Here is a 19,957-nt window from a genome sequence, read left to right as displayed (position 1 = left end):
AGGGTCTCTTTTCGGTTTGCACGCGATTCTCGGTCTGCACGAGGTTCTCTCCCACCCCTGTGTCTGCTCCCGGAGCCTGGGGGAGTCCTTTGCCTATTAGGGCTCATGGGGGGAACAGGAAGTTTAAAGTTTTTCTCCATGGACAAGTTTAAGTTTCTTTGTGAGATTTTTAAGGTGTCCACATCTTCTATCTCTGCTTTCTCTCGAGCTGTCTCTCCAAATTTTTTCCAAGCAGTCACACTAAGGATTCTGCTTAGCAGAAGTCCTAATATAGTTTTTTCTATCATTTCCCTTGAATTTTAACTTCCCATTATGAGAAATAAAATAATCTGGTTTTATTATAAGTAAATTTATGTAAGTGGGAAACAGGGGGTGTTGGGATTTTCTTCTTACCTCCCATTTAATTTTAGAAATATTCAGGCGCCTCGCGAAGATTGTAAGGTGAAAGGCCCCGTCAGGGCTGTACACCGAGGGAATATTGCGGCCGAGGTAGGATACAATATATAGATGGAAAATTTACACCGGCCACATGTTTTTGTGTGCAAAAAGAACCCCCCTGTACAAGTACAGGGGGGTACGTCATCAATCAATCAAGCTGTACAGGGGGGCCCCCTGTACATGTACAGGGGGGTACGTCATCAATCAATCAAGCTGTACAGGGGGATACGTCATGATCCAATCAGGTGGGACCAATCAAGTGGGATCAATCAAGCGGAACCAATCAGGCGGGAGGGTGACACCCACCCGCCGATTTGAAAATTACCCTTTAAGGTAAAATACTTGTTACCTGCTGAATATTCAAGATATTGGGTAGCTGAAGAGTACAAAAAGGAGCGGGCTCTTGGAGGGGGTGTGCTTTTCCAGGCGGGTGGCTTGGGACTGCACCCAGCGCTGCAAATAAAGGATTCTTTTCTGTAAGTTTCCTTGTCCTGCAAGTGTTTTTTTGCCGTTTTTATAAATTGATAAAAGAGATTTTTCTCACACCATGCTGGCTTCTTACCTCAAGTTCTCTGTAGCTTTACCTTTTCTTTCTTTTATACCTTACTCTGCCAGGTCTCTCCTGTGCACAATACTCAAATTTTAGGAGCTCCCATGCGATTCTCTGCACGACGTCCCAGTCGACTTTCGTATTAGTATTCAACGGCCTTTCTTTAATGATGTCTTCTGCCTGCTTTTAGCTCGGTATGCGACATCTGGCTTTTTTTCAGAGAAGTGTTCCTGAGCTTTAAAACAAGCTCATTTGAACGCTACTGGAATTTCTCCTTGTTACAAGGCAGTCTCTAATCATCCCTGATACAGGGAGTGGCCCCACGTTGGGTGCCAGATATTGCTTTATTAATATAATAAGTAAATAAACCATAAGGACCCAGCTAGCTTGGGGGTTCAGCAACCAAATCCTCTTTATTCAAATGAGACAACAGTTTATAAATAGGTTCGAATAGTGACACATGACTCCCTTGACCAATCACCAGGGGTATGTCACTACCCATGTGCATGGGAGTACTTCTGGACTTCATTTCCCAGGATGCCTCATCCAGCATTCTTCCTAAAACCCGACTCCTACACATGGGGATTAAAAAGTGCTTCTGGACCTGCAGCAGGTGAAGGACAGGGCTGATTATGTCAGGAAGAACAGCATGACCTGGAAACAGGTTCTTGGATAAGAATAGCGAGTGATGATAGAAAATACAAGAGCAGCACAGGAAACACTGATGTGGCCCCAAAATCTGAAAGATGCTAAGCTACATGCAGTTGGGCTTAGGAGTGCCAGCAAGATTTCAGATTCCATGCAGTCCCAAGGACTGCAGGGTAAGACCAAGCATAGAAACACCTGCTTCTCCACAGGTGGCAACAACACACACCAGAGCCCAGCATCATAATGGCATTCTGTCTTCCCCAGTCATGTCCACTTAGTCTGTGAGATGCAGGTGCAGTGGCTGCATCGCTGCCTGAGTGATGGGACCTGTTACCCCTTGGGGTCTGCAGTCCATACCATCATCTCCAGAATACCCCTCTGAGTAATTCTGTATTTAAACCTAATGAAAAAAGACCTAGTGGCTGGCTGCTGTTAGGAAAAAATAATAGGCTTTTCCCCCCAGGGCACCCTGCCTGGAGCTCTCCCCACACCGAACCTGTTTGCGTCTAGGGCTTGCATGCAGGGAGGATGGCTTGGGGTGATGTGTAGATACAAAGACCACTGCTCTGAGGCTGTAACCGCAGCAGAGGATACTCCTGCATGACAGTGGAGGGTGAGTGGTGGCCCCTAGGATGAGCACAGGTCATGTCCATCCCAACCCAACCTGTCACCATTAAAGTCGGAACAGCCAAAGCGACACAGATATCAGTCGTAGTCCAGGTGTAAGGTGATCAGGAAGCTGTTTATTGCTCTCAAGTGTTTCTTTTATACTCTTTGCATACTATCGTGCTACAACATAATTGGTTAAAAGTCTCTAGCATAAGACACTGTACATACTTTCATTGGAGACACAGAAGACACTGTGCTTACTGTCATTGGTGACCTGAGGACACTGTGCACACTGTCATTGGTGATATTATACACATATTGATTGGTGACCTTTGGTCTCGGCTGCATTACGTTTGTTCCGTCCGGCATTGTAGTAAATATTTCCTTAGAGTTTGTTTACATTCCTCTGCAGTCTTTTCAGGGATATACTTTGATCTGGTCAACATCGATTGCTTCATCGATAAGTGCTAGGCTGCTGACAGACCCGCTGTCAACCCCGACACCAACCCATTACATGGCAAGCCACCCCAAGCAATGCAAGCCATCCCAACCTCACAGCCCTCTCTGCCAGCGTGTGGAGATGCCTTCTGATGGCAGGGGCCCCATCAGTGTAGTAGCCCATCCCTCATAGGCAGTAGTGACGTCCAGGGCAGGGGCAGTAGTAGCCCTTGGAAGGATCCCCTCCCCATCATGATGTACAGAGGTGTCATAGGTTTACTTGTTACAAAAAAACCGAGCTGGGAATTTTTTTCTTTCCCCTGCATCACTGTAAAAAAAAGATGTTGAACGAGGGAGGGGGAGGGTGGTTTTTTGCCTAGGGTGATTGACACACACAAAAGAACTGGCTAACAGACCCACATTCCAGACTGATTGACCATCAGAAGACTGACGGGGCGGGGGGGGTGGTGTTAAGTCTTTTCCCTCTCCTCGGAAAACGGCAGGCACGCTCCACTTTTACCCTGACTTAGGGAGAGTGTGTGTGTGTGGAGGGATTCCGGGGTTTGTTTTGTTTTTCATCGGGGTCATCTGGCTGCTTCTGGTCCCAGTTTGCCTCTGTTCTCCTGCGCCCTGTCCTGCCCCCATCCGGGACTTGTTCAGATTTCATCAGAGAGGCTTGACCCTTCTGTGAAGGAACCTTTGGGGGAGTCCTGGCCAGAGCCAGCTGCTGACAGCATGAGTCTGTGGGAAGAGCCTTTTTTTCCCCTTCCTCTTCTCGGTGAGGGGGTGATCTCCATTTTTTGGCTTCTCCTGCGCATCGGGGCCCCCACGTGGTGACTGCCAGAGCCCAACAGCGCCCCCTGCTGACTACCACAGAGCAACTGCAGGCTCTGCTCTTCCAGTGATCCAACAGCGCCTCCTCCCTATCACGGTTAGAATTGCACCAAAAGGTGGAAAGTACTGAACTGTTTTTTTCTTGGAGGGGACTTTGGGTACAGGATTATTGTTTAGTTGGTTTTGTGTTCTTTTGTTGTTCTACCAATACACATATATCCTTTAATAAAGGGCTGTTGTTTTTTTCTTTCTCCATACTTCCTCAGTTGGAGCCTCTTAATTTCTGATTTACAATTGCTTAGAGGGAGGAGCTTGGTCTTCCTCATAACTCATCCTCCTTAGCAAAACACTTCAGTCTCATTAAATTGAGACAACAGGCTACAGGGACAGTGGTGAGAACAGCTTGCGCAGCATGTCAGTGGCCACTTCCCTCTGCAAGCAGAGGGATGACAAGTGTAAGGATGAGGAGGAGCAACCAGTCTGTCACCTGGACAGCCACTGGCACAGCAGAGGCACAACTACAGCTGAAGCACAGGGGCAGAGTGAGGGTAGTTACCAGATTCATTGAGGCAGGTGGGTTTTAGATGGCATGGCACAGGTATGCTGCGCAAGAAGGTCTCCATTCTCATCTCCTGCAAGGAGTGATAGCAAACATTTGCAGGATTGCCACCCTTTTGCTGCAGAGCCTGAGGTGCTGGTGACTCTGGTTTGAGGGGGCAGAAGGGACTGGACCTACCTTGGGCAGGAGGGGGAGGTCGGAGGAGTGCTTATTCCAGGCTGTGCTGTTGTAGGAACCCATTCACCATGTGATGTATTTGTCCTCATTGACAAAAACTGTGTTTTATTTCTTTGCAACGCCAAAATGACAGGTGGGGGTGCCCTGTAGTGTCAGGGACGTGGGGAGATGGTCAGAGCTGTTCCCCTCTCCCCAAAATGCAATGCCATGGGGCCAGAGGGCATGTCAGACATGGTGCTCTCAGACTCCTTGTTGAGGATCTGTGATGGAGGTGATACTCACTGCTTCCAGACCATTGGTCACTTGTCTCTGCCGATGTGACCTTGGTCACTGGAGGCTATGGTGTACCAGGAGAGTGTCCCCCAGGCAGCACCTACCACCAGGGGGTATTTAGGGGCCACTGGGTGAGTGAGACCTGGGGACTTGCAGACATCCCTGGGAACAGGACAGTTTCAGTGTGGGGATAGGGATGGGTGACTGCAGCAAAGTCACAAGTGCAGATGCTGAGGGAGGGTCTCTAGCACGGGGGGGGAACACAATACAAAAGGGGGTATGAACAGAGATGCTTCCACTACCCTCAGCCCCCAAATCTCATAGCCTATGGTTACGTGGCCTGTGTGATACTGGGAGGGGGATGGTTAGGACCTCAGCGATACCTTCAGATCTGGCCAGCCAACAGGGTTGATGACATTCCTGTAGTACTCCTGCATTTCCACCTTAATCTGCTGTTCAGGCTGACTTTGTGTATTAAGGGAGGAGGTTTGAGGATATACTGAAGCTTGAAACCATGACACCGTTGAAGGCTTAACAAAAACCAAGATTTATTACCAAGAGGGTGGCTGACAAAACAAACAAACCCAAAAGGGAGGAAGGAGGAGAGAAATAAGCCCCAGTTACCCAGCTGTTGCCCATAAAGTTATCTTACTGACCTAGTGTGCCTATAATTACCCATAGCAGAAGCGGCATCCTTGGAGAGTCAGTAAGTTCACAAAACTGGCAGGCGTCCCCACCGAAAGGCAACGTTGTCCTTGATGTGAAGTTAGCTCCCCTCCAAGAAAGCACTATCTACTTTTATACAATTAACTGAGTGACCACAACCTCCCAGGTGTGGCCAGCACCACCCAGCCAGAGGCCCTCAGTCCCACCTCCCGGTTATGTAAGTGCATCTCTTCTGCGCATGCGTGAGAACTTCGGAAATGCCCTCACGCACACACAGTATGTTTTGGGGGTCTTTCTTAATTGAGTCTGGGGGCGAGCCTTGATCACATCATCATCACTTTCTCCTCCAAATGCCCTTGATGAGCCATTAACCAATCACAGAAGACCAATTAAAACAGTTTATACAGAAGTTCTCCCTCCAAGGACAACTTTCCCATTTATCAGTGCTTGTTTTCCCATAACTAGGCAGGGAAAGAGCAAAGCTTTCACAGGTGGCAGGGCCAAACACAGACCAAAAGTATCAGCATAAATTCACCCTGGTACACTTTGGCTCACCAAATTTTGCACCAGGGTCATTGTTAATCCCTAGAGACAGCAGAGTGGGGAGAGATGCCTGGGGCCATGCCGCAGTGCCTGTCTTCATGGGAGTTGGGGCACATGATGAAACAGGTTACTGAGCAGGGTTTAACGCCAGAGACCTGCCACAAGTGCCAAGACCCTCTTCTCTGAAGTGGGTGGTCATGGGGGTTGTACTGGCACCGTGATTCCCCCCACCTCAAAGCTTCACACTCACCCAAAACTGGGAGATGGAGGATGGCTCCTTTCCTCCTGCACCCAGGGTGTCCATAGTCACCTGGGCTCTTTGCAGAGGGGGAGATGGGCTGGGTGCACTGGGGCTGCCAGGTATGGGACCAGCAGAGGTTGAGAAGGGAGTTACAAGATGAAGCCAATCTCCTACAACTGACAAAGCCCAAGAGGGCTAGGGTCTTTAAGGGCAGACAGGTTCCCTGGTTGCATGAGCCATTTCTGTCTGCACAGCAGTGACATCCCTCTCCATGCTCTCTGCTGGCTCCCTCATTATAATGCACAGGCTAACGAGGCTGCAAGAGATGAGCTGGTTTGCAGTGTGCTTTACATCAGAACCTGCATGCTTGCTAGCCCATGTGTGGACTGCTGCATGTCCACGGTATACATGTAATATACCACAGACATCCCCCCACAGTGAGGCCATGGCTCAGGAATTCCTTCAGGACCAGGGCTGGGAGAGGTGTTGCAGTGCTCAGATCTCCCTCCAGCCCCTGCAGGATCCCCCTGGCACGGAGCACCCCCCCCTTCCCTCATCAAGTCAGAGCTGAGCGAAGCCTGTGAACTGTGTGTTGGAGCTCTCAGAGCCACACAATCTTCTCCCCCATCACCACCATGTCATGCATCAGCCTCGAGCTGAGCTCTGCCACTGGTTCAGTTTCCCCTTCGTTAGCAAGATCCTGCCCCCTGAGCACTCTGAAACCTACTGATGGACAGGGTTGACACATGAGAATTTGTACTAGCGACTGCCTGCCCCACAAGCCCTAAACCACTGCAGGGTGCAGCTCCAGGGGACAAGAAGCCAGTGAGCACAGGCTGTAGGGTGTCAAATGCTTTACTAACCAGGGAGAATGACCTCTCCTCCTCCCTCTTCCCCATGTCACCTGCCCAGCACCGAGCATCCACAACCAGGTTGGAGTAGAAACTCCAAGGTTTCCTCCTTCCATAGCATTTACCTGCATCACAAACTTGTTTTCTTTCCAGAGCTGCAGTGGAGCCTGCTCTCTGATGGTCTTTTTGACAGAGCATGGCAGGCAGTAGGAGTCAGCATAAGTGCTGACAGAGGTCTTGTGTTTTGGGGCAAAGAGGAATGTGGTGCAGCAGCCCACTGGGATGGGGGCGCTTAGAGTCCTGGAGGATCCTGGGGTGCCCCACTGGATCAGCAGCACTGCATGGAGCTAAAGGCTCCCAGCCCACTTAGGAAAGGGAATGGGGCCCTGGTACCACTGCTCTGCCAGGCTGGGGTGGTGCTTATGCCATTGGTGATGTCGTAGTGTGAGACCAGGGCGATTTGGTGGCTGTCAGTCCTGTGGCTGCATTCCCAAGAATAGCAGGCCCTGGGTTAGGGTGCAACAATTTCTGCCTGATCACTCCATGAGCACAACTGCACCCTCCTGACTTTGTCCTGGCTCTGGGCTTTCTCCCCTCCTGCAGGCAATTATCTTAACAATGGTAGGAAACAGTTTCAAGATAATTTTATTTTGGGAGGTGCAAAACAATCAATTGTTTTTCCAGCCCCTCTGTCCTATATTTCCTTGGAAATCCTGCAGCAACCCAGATGTGTGCACACAGCACAGCCCTGCACCTGTGCAGCCAGTGCCCAGGGCACAGCATCAAGCACTGCTGGCCTGGCCTGCTGGGGTAGCCAGGGGAATTACTGCCTGTTCTATCTGCCCTTTTTCATTAAAAAGCTGGATTTAGGTGACCCTGTGTGGCTTGTTTGCTCTCCTGTCCCGAGTGCTGTGATGGGCTCTGCAGCTGGAGTGAGCAATCCTCATCTATCTCAGTACAGAGGTAGCCGGGTTATGCCAGGGAGGGATTTGCATGAACCAGGTTTGCTTTTCTCTGAGATGGGGAGCCAAGCAGAAATGCTGTTCTGGCTTGTCTTGTCACACAGTACCAACTCAGAGCCCTGCTCTGCTCCCAGCTCCAGCCTTGTGAGGGGTCTTAGAAGTCCAACCCTTCTGCTGTCACAATTTTGGGGATGACCGGTGAAGACCCAAGTCTATCTTGGCAGGGTGGATGCCAACCCATCCCCCTGAAGGGTTGCCTAGCCCTGCTCTTTTGTTGCAAGGAATGGTGGGGCTGGGCATCCAGGCAAACATGATTAATGTGACATTGAAAGGAAGAAAACAAGTTGCTTTTGATTTTCACACCTTGCTGGTCTCTGTTGAGCCAGGCTCAGGCTCTCCATCAGTCTTGTCCTCTCCTGGGAGCCAGTGGGAGGCTGAGTCGGAAGGGTGGACACAGGGGTGTCAGTGATGCCTCCCCCTCCCCACCCCCATGGCCTTAAAAGTCTCTTCCAACCTTGATGAGTCTATGATTCCATGAGCCAGTGGCTCCCTATGGCTATCCCCTGTCCCCAGCAGTCCCTGGATTTTCCAGCTGCTGATGTTGGACTCTAAAATCAGTGCTCGGCTCTTGTGTCAACAGCTTTAAGGAGCAGAAATGGCTGAAAGGCTGGAGAAAAGGTTATTTCACCCATTGATGTTGTATAGATGCAGCACCTCCTTCTATTTCTGTCACTGTCAGGGGTTGGGTCCTTCTGCCTTGAGGAGAAGACTTTCCAAATGTTGACTGGAGGCTGGCTGCCCCTGGGAGGTTTATCTGTGCCATACAGCACAGCTCCACACCAGCTGCTTCTACTAGGCCCAAACAACTGGTATTAGCCATGGCATGAAGGCTAGTACCCCCTGATTTCAGTTTCTGCAATTGCTGGGGACTCAGAGGAGATAGTGTGATTCATACCCTCTCACCACAGTTTGCTCCAATGACAGTCTGGCAGGCTGGTTTTCATATGTATGCTTTTTAATATTAATTCTGTTATACTACACACAACCAGTAACAATGATAAATACTGCAATGGAAGTGTTAAAAAAATTATACGTTTCATGTTTTTGAAAACCCTCACTGTTTAAAATAAATTAATGCATAACACTGATGATAGAAAAAAGAAAACCCAAACCAAACCACAACACAATTGATCTGTTTAAGGCAATACTCTACGTGGATGGGAACAGAAGTACAACAGTGTGCTACATGTTCTGAACAGGAAAAAAGAAAGAAATGCCCCCCTGCCCCATATAAGATGCAGATTGATGTTTCAATAGAGAAAAAGCTCCCAAACCTAGATAATAAAACCAATGGCCAAGGTAAGTACAGCATTAATACACTCTGCATGTCAAATGATTAACAGGTTCCTAACACGAATTAAGGTCAAGCTACAACAAATTTATCTTCCTAATTAAAAGGTTATTCAGGTCAAAGCCTACATTTAACTGTACTTTGCATTTGGCTGATTCAGCTATGTTTCACTATATGCAAAAGGACAGCTGGAAATCAGTCTCCTGCTCTGAGATTAATGCAAAGGTTGTGAGGTCTCCTCTCCTCCTGAAAGATATTTCCATTAAATACATCCAAAAAGGATCTTGCTTTTGATGACCGCCAAATGCCTTCTACCATCCCCTTCCCTGGGGCACCAGATGGGGAAAGGAGACCTGGGAAGCATTTGGGTTGAGTTTTTTCCAAGCTGAGGACATGAAATGCAAGTGCAGATTTGATCTGAACTCTGAGGAGTGCTATTTCCCTGTCTTCCAGAAATGGCTATCTGGAGCCTTCTGAAAGCACTTTGCCAGCATGGGAGAAACCCAGCCTGAATCCAAGCTCTGGATATAGACATGGTGTTTGCTATTAAGGTTGCTGTGAAGCTCCATACCTGTCTGGACATCCAATTAACCCCAGTTATTAATGCAGCCCAGAACTTGTCCACTGGAAGGTGGACAATAATCATAATATCAAAAAATCCCCCTCTCCCTCAAAAAAGAAAAGAAGACAGTAGCTACTTCCTTCCAGTTTCTCCCAATGGATCCCCATCAACTGTCACCTACCCAAGACTGGCAACACCAGATGTCACCAGCATTGACCCAGTACATTCCCAGTAAGGTTAATGTCTATAAGGTGCTGCCAGGGGGCAAAGAAGCTACTTGGGACATGACTGGAGCCTCCTGTACTTCCTTGATAGAGTGCGTGGGGGGAAGCCATGGTACATAAACCCAAGCAGAGTTACTAAAAATTTAGACTTGTGATGGCCAACAACTGTTCAGGCTGCCTTGGGTTTGGGTGGGAGAGGGGAATGCAGAACTGGGCTAAGAGTCCCTTTTGGTGCAACTACCTCTGATGCTATGATGCTAGTGCATGAGGGAGGGGGAAGATGACAGCTGCTTTGAGAAAAGAGGAGTGGCAGGAGGATGTATGCAATATAACAAGGCTTGTGATTCCAGAACTAGCCACTGGACATGGATACCAAAGTTTACCTGTGACAACTAGCTATCCTTCCATTGCCTTAAGAGACTGCAGAAAACAGGACTCTGAGCCAACTTAGTGTATAAGATAAGATAAAGAGGGTAGGTCCTTTAATTCCAGGCCTGAGGCCTACAGGAAGACACATGATGCACCTCTTGTCCAGGGGGTTTCACAATTTAGGGTGATAACCCATCCAATCCCAGATCTATCCACCCCTCAGCACCTCCCCCTGGCACGTCCCTCTGGAAATTGAGGCAGGGGGCTCTGGGACCCCCTCTTCTTCATCCTCCTCCTCGTCACAGCACATCCAGTCCTTGGAGCTTCTCCAAAGTTCTGGGCTTGAAGGTTGCTGTGCCTGTGTGGTATCTTGTTGTCCAGGCCAGGGTGCAGATGTTCTTAAACAGAATGAAGGTCTACCTTGAGGGAAGTCTAAACAAGCTAACGGAATTTTGAGGGAGTGATATGGAATGGGTAACAGTGTTGGGAAAATGTGTAAACTACTGTGCTAAAGGGTGAGGGATATAATACAGCTACTTCTAAAATCTACAAAAAGCTAAAAATCCAAAAATCCATAGGCATCACTTCTATTGTCACTGCTTCTTTTCCCCCCTTCCTGGTCTGATTCTTCTTCAGTTTGGAAAGCTGTGGCTGTTTGATATGATGGTCAGCACTGATTCTCCCATCCCAGTTTCCACAACACACATGGTGACTCAACTACAGGATGTACACTGAGGTCTGGAAGTTGCATCTTAGGCACAGACCAACTGCATGCAAGTGGTGCCTGCTTTCAGAACCCTTCAGAAAGGTATTTAATGTTGACTTGTTTCCTTCTTTATTAAACTGAAGGTTCAATAATCCCTATAAAAGGAGTAAAAATGGGCAAAAATGGGGAGAAAAATTTTTTTCCTGAATTTTCTTCCCTGCAAAAACTTCATCCTTCATCTTTATCCCCGCACAACTACAGCCCTACCAGTGCATCTCACAGCACTCTACCCCAGCACGGCAAGGACACAGCTGACTGACTTCCCAACTGTGCCTCTGCTGTGGGTTTCCAGTCTATTTGCACACAGGCTGACAGGCCTGGGACCTGTGCTTGGCTCCCAGATCTCCCACAGTGCTGAGCCTGGGAGGATAAAGGCAGATGGCTCAGCTTGCTGGATCACACCAAGGTTTTACACTAGCCTGGCTAACCCTCAGCCCCACTGCCTTCAGGTGGGTGAAGAGAAATCCCAGTCTGTTCTCTGTCTCACCCACTAACCAGAAGGGCTGTTGTGAAGATAGCTTGTCCAAGTTTTCCAGCTCTCTTTGTGGGTCTATATTACATCTCCCAAAAAGCTTCACATCTCCCAAATTATGTGGGCTTGAGGAAGGTGGAGTTGCAGCTCTTTTGGGACCAGTGCAGAAGGGAGAACACAGCCCAGGTAGAGAGCAGTTCTTCCCAGTGAGCTCATCTGGGGCAGTTGGATGGGCAACTATGGGAGAAATGTTGCTCTGGGAGGACAAACATCTAGGCAGATAATAGCACTTTTCTCAGCATGGCCTTTTGGTGGCCTTTTCCTGGTGCCTACTGTGCTGGTTTCCAGCAATGCATCTGAGAAAGTCACATTTTAATGAGACTTCTTTTGCACCTTCCACTCCTTAATGCAATCCTACCACCTGTATCACCATTTTTTACTTAGAATGACTTCATAGTCCAGGCACAACCAATGAGATAGGTTCCTTCCAGGAGCAAATCCATCTTTTGCTGGAGCAGCTTTTTACAGAAAGAGAAAGGCTTGGAGTCACCCCCAGTTTCTGCTGGCAACTGGGTCTGGGAAGCAATGGGAAGAGCTGGTCTCTGCAGGCACCAGGGAAAAATGTAACTTGTCCTGCTGGTGCCCATGTTGCTCTGCAACACTCAGATGGAGTGCAACTGGGATAGTGAGTGCTGATGGGAGGGAAGAGAGCATTGAAGGGCTCCTTTGGGATATTCCCACAGCAGTTTCATGCTCTTACTTTTAGCATCCATGTAATGATTTGAGGGTAAAAACTAGCACTTTTTCCTGGGCTTTTCTTTTACTTTACCATTCTCCCTTAAAGCTCATATAGGGTATGGCCACTCTTACCTAGGATGAAGCAGGCTTTGTCACCTGGCTGCTGCTTGGCTCAGCAAGCACAGGCTGCGTATGCCAATGTAAATATACCCTGGTTTTGACCTCTACCACCCTTCAGAGCTGACTCTTCGCATGACCCTCCTATTTCTACTTCTCATGTCTCAAAAAGAACCATCTGCATAGATGGGCAGTGCCACAGAGCAAGCTTGGTTAGGTTGAGCCTAAGGGGAAGGCATGGGAAAGTGTTCATTTTAAGGTGCTTTTCACCTCTAGGAGAACATGGCATCCTTGTCACTTCCTTTCAAGGCTTTCCTGTGTGAGGGATTGTTCCAGATCTTGAACCACATCTCATCAGACAAACCCACATCTGTTACAGAGCCACTCAAACCTTGAAGCAAGGGCCAGCAACTCAGCATAGAGGAAAAGGTTGTGACTTGGGATTACCTACAGAAGAGTAATGCCAGACTAACCAGGTGCAGGTTTCTCACAGGGGCTGGCATCTGTATTTTAAGTCCTTGTTGCATTCCTAAGTTCCTTAACTTCATTAGCAGGGGATGGTGCTGTTGTGCCACCAAATCTTCTCACACATTCTCTGTGGCATCATGCAGACTGAGAAGTCAGTTGTGCAAGAGCCAGCTGCCAAATGTGTGCGAAACACATCCTTGCCAAACATCTGCCCCCAAAGTTGTTTAATCTCTTTATTAATCTCCACTCTGCAGCCTTCTGGAACATGTAAGCAACATCAGAAGATGGTAAAGAGAGGGAAAGCAGAGTTGTGCTGCTTTTCTTTGTAGTACTTTGAAAATACATGCAAAACTTCTAATAGTATGCTTTTTGCATCTTGCATGCAGAGCTATCCTATCACAATGGTGTCCGCCACACACTTGGCAACATCCATGCAGGGTGGTGGTAGCATCTTGAGAAGGCAACTTTCTGCCCTGTGCTGCAGAAGGGAATGGATATCAAGAGGGGATATGACTTGCCTGAGGTTAGAGCAAACGTAGTATGTGCCAACAGCAGCAAGGGACCCCAGATTTCATTTCTGTGCTGTAACAGTTCAACAGACTCTCAGCAGTAGCATTTGGCTGCAGTGCCAGATCAGGAACACGGTGTTTCTGGTGTGTACATCTGAAAGTGAGCTTTGCTCCCTGATGGTATCAGCACTGTACTGAAATAGATTAACTTGGACAACTGGGATCTGCCCTAGGCCAAGACAGCACTTGGCAACCTTTCTAGTTACTGCTTGTTTTTCTTTTCCTGTCATTCCATCTGGTGCTAAACTGAGTCCTTCCTTTCTTCAAAAGCATCTTCATGTTTCTGTTGAGTCACATACAGGGCACTGTGCTTTTCAAGCCTCCTGCATGCCATTGTACAGTTTGCAGTCCAACCTAAGGACAGACTCTGCATGGAGAGGAAAGGATTCTGCTCAGGATTGCAGACCAATGTGTCAACCAGCATATAGCTGAGCAGAGCAGGTGCCTCCTTTTGAGAAAGAAGCCAGAGAGCCAAACCAGAAGCAGTTGAGTCCATTCTGTCTGTGGGGGAGCAGAGCATCCCGAAGTCCCTTTTGAAATCCACGCAGCAGGCTTGGCTGTCTGCTTTTGCAGTTGCAAGGCATTTGCAGGCAAGACAGCCAGAAAAGAACAGCAAGACCAATGGCCAAGCATACATGTTGGGGATAGACATGCAGAAATGTCAGATATGATCCAGTGGCTCTTCTTGGCTTCAAGATATGTTTGGTAAGACATTAAATGAACCTTTAGGGATGGTCACCTGGACATCAGCTTTCTTTCAGCCAAAAGTTATAAAACAGACTAGACCATTCTATCTAGTGACCTTCTTCAACACTAGGAGGATATTCCCCCTCACACTGACGTCTGGAAATAGAGAGTTTGCAGACTGACTGCAGACATAGACTTGAGTGCTGAGACCCTAGAGTCCAAAGTCAGCTCACATTAAAGGGCAAAATTAACATCTGATAAAAGGAAAAGATTTGCTTAAACTTGGGTAATTTGGTGACTAAAATTACATGAAATCCTAACAGAAAGCCAGTCTGGCTTTAGAGGCATCAAACACAAATTCCTTTTGTGGAGGCACCAGCATCAATATAAGGAAGCTATCCTATTTGCATGGTAATTTAGGTGGATAGTGGTACAGCCTTTCATACTCTGTTGTGCTTCTCCCCTTGGCATTCTGTACACTTTGGACTGAAAATGAGGCCTGAGAAGATCATCTGGTTTGGTGCAAAGACTGGAACAAGGAATTATTTGCTTCATTGCAAGTAAACTGCAGTTAGGAGAGTGCCCAGCAGCTCTGCAGATTTTGCGGCTTTATAATAATGTGACAGCCAGGGTCCATGCTCTTTGCTCTTGCCTTCTCTGGGTCATGGCAGCAGAGACTGGTTTAAGAAGAGCAGTGCCAGAATGGCCATGTATCTATACACCTGGGAAGTCACCATAGCATAACCTCCAACGAGAGCACAAGGAAAAACTGGCTGAAACAAAAGTCTCAACGCAAGACCAGTAGGGAGACTCAGCCCAATCTGCAGTTAATACATACCGCCAGACCATCAATCATATTCCATAACAAGCCAACAAACTTGCCCTATGGTCATAACCTGCTTAAGGGACTATGATTCAAAAGGGTTAGTATTCAATTTTCTATGACCGAACCTTGACCCACAAGTTAGTTAAGCTGGGTAAAGTCTGACAGCAGCTTGGGGGGTAGTTCTGTTGAGACTGATGGGACCCCCACAGGTTGGGCTTATGTTGCCTTGCAGGTCAGGGGCAAGTGTGCGCTGCCGCCACGGGGCTCTGTGCTGGTTGCAACCCAGAAGGTGTTGAGCGGGTGGAGACATATACCAATACCAGACCCTAAAGAGGGTGATGGTCTACAGTAGCCTCTTCCTTACTGAATTTGACTCTAAATTTTTACCGAACATGACTTTAACATGGTGGGAATCCTGTTGATGGGATCTCATTCGCATCAGTACTAAGACAGATGGATGGGCCACCTCTAACCCAGAAAAGGGACACATGCGTGCCCATTTTGTATCAGAAATAGCGTGACCAGCAGAACTAGGGAAGTGATTCTTCCCCTGTACTTGGCACTGGTGAGGCCACACCTCAAGTACTATGTCCAGTTCTGGGTCCCTCAATTCAGGAAGGACATTGAGATGCTGGAGCATGTCCAGAGAAGGGCAATGAAGCTGGTGAAGGGTCTGGAGTGCATGTCCTATGAGGAGCAGCTGAGGGAGCTGGGGTTGTTTAGCCTGGAGAAAGGGAGGCTCAGGGGAGACCTTATCACTCTCTACAACTACCTGAAAGGAGGTTGTAACCAGGTGGGGGTCATCCTCTTCTACCAGGCAACAAGCAATAGGACAAGAGGACATAGTCTTAAACTGCACCAGGGGAGGTTTAGGTTGGACATTAGAAAGAATTTCTTCACAGAGAGGGTGATTAGATATTGGAATGGGCTGCCCACGGAGATGGTGGAGTCACCGTCCCTGGAAGTGTTTAAGGAAAGACTGGACGTGGTACTTACTGCCATGGTCTAGTTGACATGGTTGTGTTCAGTCATAGGTTGGACTTGATGATCTCAGAGGTCTTTTCCAACCTAATTGATTCTGTGATTCTGTGCATGTTCAATAAATAGCCACATGTGCATTGCCTTAATCCATTCAGCCTTCCTGATAATGACCCTATACAGGTAACTACTTTTCCCCACCCTTTCTACTTTATTCCCCTAATAAAATATATGAACACAAAGTATAGAGAGGAGAAGCCAAAAAATTGCCATTTTATGGTCCTGTACTGTCATGCCAAACCAGCTATTTGTGCAACCAACTCCTTCTGTGTGCAGTGGAAAACACTTGGCTTGTGCTTTGGTCTGTATTTGGAGGAAGCACTGGGTGTAGTTAACATTTAAGTTCATCTCCCTCTTTCCCAGGGACCCTAAAGTGTTGTTCTGGAAGCAGATGCACATCACACAATGCAAAGGGCTGAGGACAGTTGCAGGGTTGGGGAATGCCTCAGAGCATATGGCAGGCAAAAACCAGCAATAGGGGCAATAAAAGGACTTGGTCATGGTGCCATGGGGCAGTGATTATCCCGGAAGGTCTGTTTTTCAGAGGGGAGGTGTTAGCTGTGGGAGATACAGTCTCAGCAAGCTTCATTCTGTCTTTGACTGAACATGATAGCAGCATGATGGATACCTGTGGGACCTGCAGTCTCCCAAGGCTGATGCATGAAAACAGATGCCTTGTTGCTCTAGCAGGCACACTAAAATGCTCCGATTTCCTGAGCAAGGGCTATGGGAAAGACTGAGCATGTGCAGCCCAGCTGGAAGGCACAGAGGCTGACCCAGAAGGATAAATAAGATTAATGTGTTGCATGGTACCAATTCTGAACTGAAAAGTCCTGCTTTAGAAGAGTGAACATTTAAAGAGACTTAGTTATGTCCTATAGGATTTGGTTTGACCATGGGGTTTATGTTAGGTTTTGATTACATTCTCCACTAAAAAAAAAAGACTCCTTAAGGAATGCTTTTTCCCTTTTATCTTTTCTCCCTACACAGTGCTGTTAGAGGTCTTCCCCCCCCCAAGTTGCTAACCTCACACCTGAGCTAGCACTGGAGAGGAAATCAGGCACACAAACGAAGAAGTGAACACTTGGAGACCTGATGCTTTGTGCTTCTTTAGGGACATTTTGGAAATATTCCCTCTCAGCATTACCAGGCAATGAGAAGGGGAGAGGAATTCAATTGAGAAATACTCTCTTCCTAGAAGAGCTGTCAAGTTAACCAGCACTTCTGCATGAGGAAGCAGGGATGCTCAGTAAATAGCACCGCTCAAGTCCTCTTTCTATGGCCTGGAGCCAGGGTGGCAGTGCCCTGTTTTAGGGAGGAGGGGCAAACACAGCTTTAATGGTTGCCCATGGCCAGCCAGTGAATAAAAAAGCCCAGGAGTCCTGTGTGCCTTGCACTGCACAGAGTGAAGACTCATAATGTTATGTCCTCCTAATCATGAAGAGGACTTGTTAAAGACTCATTTCACTACGTGAAGATTTCAGATGGAGATCTGTCCTCTGGAGTGGAGCTCAGGCTCTGTCTTGCAACTCAGAGGAATTCTGATGGAAAGCTCAGAATTGCCCTTGCTTTCTCCTTTCCCAGGCTCCAAAGCAAGCACTGACGCAAGGCAGGTGGACCTTCCTCCTGGCAGAGCAGGAAAACACACAGTTGTGCCTGTGGCAAAAGATTTAATCTCTGAGAGAAATGCCAGCCCATCTGTCACCCAGCCCTGTGTATGCTGAAGCTAGCAGTGTAAGACCTGCCAGGGACATGACATGTTTCTAATTCCAGAAATAATTTTGCATTCAAAACAATCTGCTGGTGAACTGGCAATTCAGTCCAGCCACCTAATGAAATGCCAAATGAACACAACTGCTCCTGATGTGGGACATCTCCAACACTGACCAAGCCTGATTCACAAGTGGGCAGAGATAGGATAAACAGTAGTTTCCTCTCATGTGTTTTTTTAAGCTGAAGTTGTTCATAATCCTGCTGTTGCTGAGCCCCCCCCCTAAAGTCTGACACCACCACAGAGACACCTTCAGCGTTAACAAATCTCTCCCATGGGCACCAAGAGATGCAGTGTCAAGAGAATATCAACAGCCAAGCTCTGTAAAAATGTGCTTTCTTCAACAAGCTTTTCTGGCACTGACGTTCAGACTGAACAGTTCTAGTTCTGTCTTGTGTCTTAGTTGAACAAACTTTAAGATTTCTGAAAGCAGATGGGTCTCACAAGAATGAAGTATAGGCTGAAATCAGTATACACAACTGGACTGAACTCAGGAGTATGGTATTCTCAGGTAAGTACTAAATCCCTGAAGAGCATGGATAGACTGCAGATTGAATCTGATGTGTTTGGTGATAATTTAATGTGGAGCTAAGGATAGATTGCATTGGATATGTGACACAACAGCTCTAACTAGTACTGACACAGTGAAATGTCACCTATTTGTCCTCTTCACAAGTGAATGAATTGTGTCATGCTAGTCCTGGCTAGCCTTAGCATAAGAAAGGATGCCCTGCTCTGTTTCTATTCCTGTGTCCCAGCTATGGTATAATTATGGTTACGCAAATTAATCAGGTTTAGTGAATCAATTAAGAAATGACCTTCTCCTACAGGTAAAACCCCCTGACACCTCAGACTCACCCCTGATCTTGTAGATGGATTGGTTTCAGTGGGCAGGAGTAACTACAGCTCCATCTGACCCTTCCCATTCTGGAACAGACACCTTACAAAACATCTCCAGTGCCTACACAAACCAAGGAGGCATCTCTGGACCCTCCTGTGTTTGCTCTCCAGACCAGTCAGTTCTGCCAGGCACTGCCTGGCACTTTGAGCAACTTCTCTTTTGTTTAACCATAGTTTAAAATAACTTATGAACCAATCATAAAATTATTTTTTGGTTTCTCCTGGCTCCATGAACACAAAGAGATGCATGTCCTACCATAGGAGGAAGCAATGGCTGTTAAGTTTTACAGTTATAGTGGAAAGCACTGATCAGAGCCTGCCAGCCTCACTACTGGATGTGACAGGTGGTGGAGGACGTGGCTTGGCAACACATGCAAGTAGAGTTGACCGATTTAGGGGGGATTAGGTCGAGGTCCTCGTCATCTGGGATCTCATCTAACCGGTACCCATCCTTTAGCAGCTGGATATTCAAGTCTTGGTTGATCTGCTACAGACAAAGAGACAAACAGTCAAACACTTGAGAGACACTTCTTTCTTCTGATAGTTGAAAGAGGAAAGAAGTCCCTTATTCTGGAATATATTTCCCTATCATTAGCAGCTGTCTCATCAATGAAAGAGTCCCAGTTTGTGATCACAGGTGAGGGCTGCCTCCTATTGTTTAAACTTCTTTCACAATAGGAATATCTAGAGTGAGATATTCCAGAGTAGCAAGTTGATACAGTATTTTATTCTCAAATAATCTTTCCATGAAGATGAGTCCTCATTTAAAGTAATGTAATAATAATGAAAATAAACTGACTGGCAGGTGGCCAGTCCCTCCTTTCAGGCTGGGGCACTATAGCAGTTGAAAGATGGTAAAGATTCTTGTTTTTTTATAATCTCGAATTCAAGTGCTGTCTACCCAGATCTGGATGAACAACACTTCATCAGGGCCCAGAGATGGCCCAGATCATCTGATCTGGTTCCTGCTCTTGGCTGTTTCTCAGCATTTCAAAAGTATTTTGCCCAAGGAAGGGATATGTGGGGGGAAGCCCCACAATTAAAGTTTGAGGTAGTGCAAAAGTGAGGCCATGTTCCATGGGAGCAGTGGAGCTGGTTAGATGGTTTCCATGGACACGGCCTTGGGTTGCAGGGAGTACAAGGTTGAGACGGTTTGATAATGTGCAGGTGCTGGATTCCTGGATGTTGTTGTAGGAATATGTTTGTGTTGTGTGTGAAGTTAGTTAGCTCAATAAAGGCTGCCTGCTGCACTGAGCAGGCAGACATCTCGTCTCACTATCCTTGTGTGTCTTGTGTGTCTTGTGCGTCTT

General features: G+C 47.4%; 2 protein-coding genes across 5 annotated transcripts in view; both read right to left on the bottom strand.

Moving 5' to 3' along the window:
- Positions 1-582: 582 nt before the first annotated feature.
- On the bottom strand, positions 583-9,915 carry CUNH9orf24 (chromosome unknown C9orf24 homolog). The gene is given in 11 exon segments (XM_027709266.1): positions 583-612; positions 2,802-2,912; positions 3,100-3,130; positions 3,900-3,951; positions 4,074-4,149; positions 4,254-4,351; positions 4,536-4,590; positions 4,910-5,056; positions 6,953-7,104; positions 7,221-7,309; positions 9,884-9,915. Coding segments are annotated over 11 exon segments (873 nt in total).
- Positions 9,916-18,975: 9,060 nt separating this feature from the next.
- The window catches only part of LOC113981713 (protein FAM219A-like), a 160,100-nt gene continuing 159,118 nt past the window's right edge, over positions 18,976-19,957 (bottom strand). For 2 of the 4 annotated variants that reach the window (XM_027709267.1, XM_027709269.1), the window contains one exon: positions 18,976-19,134. In XM_027709267.1, the coding sequence (XP_027565068.1) occupies positions 18,976-19,134 (159 nt within the window). The remainder of the gene's footprint in view (positions 19,135-19,957) is intronic. The other 2 variants (XM_027709268.1, XM_027709270.1) reach the window with 1 other exon arrangement.

The sequence above is a fragment of the Neopelma chrysocephalum genome, unplaced genomic scaffold (assembly GCF_003984885.1).
Source record: "Neopelma chrysocephalum unplaced genomic scaffold, ASM398488v2 Primary Assembly neopelma1_96721, whole genome shotgun sequence".
Classification (NCBI taxonomy): domain Eukaryota; kingdom Metazoa; phylum Chordata; class Aves; order Passeriformes; family Pipridae; genus Neopelma; species Neopelma chrysocephalum.
This window is presented reverse-complemented; position numbering and strand designations above follow the sequence as displayed.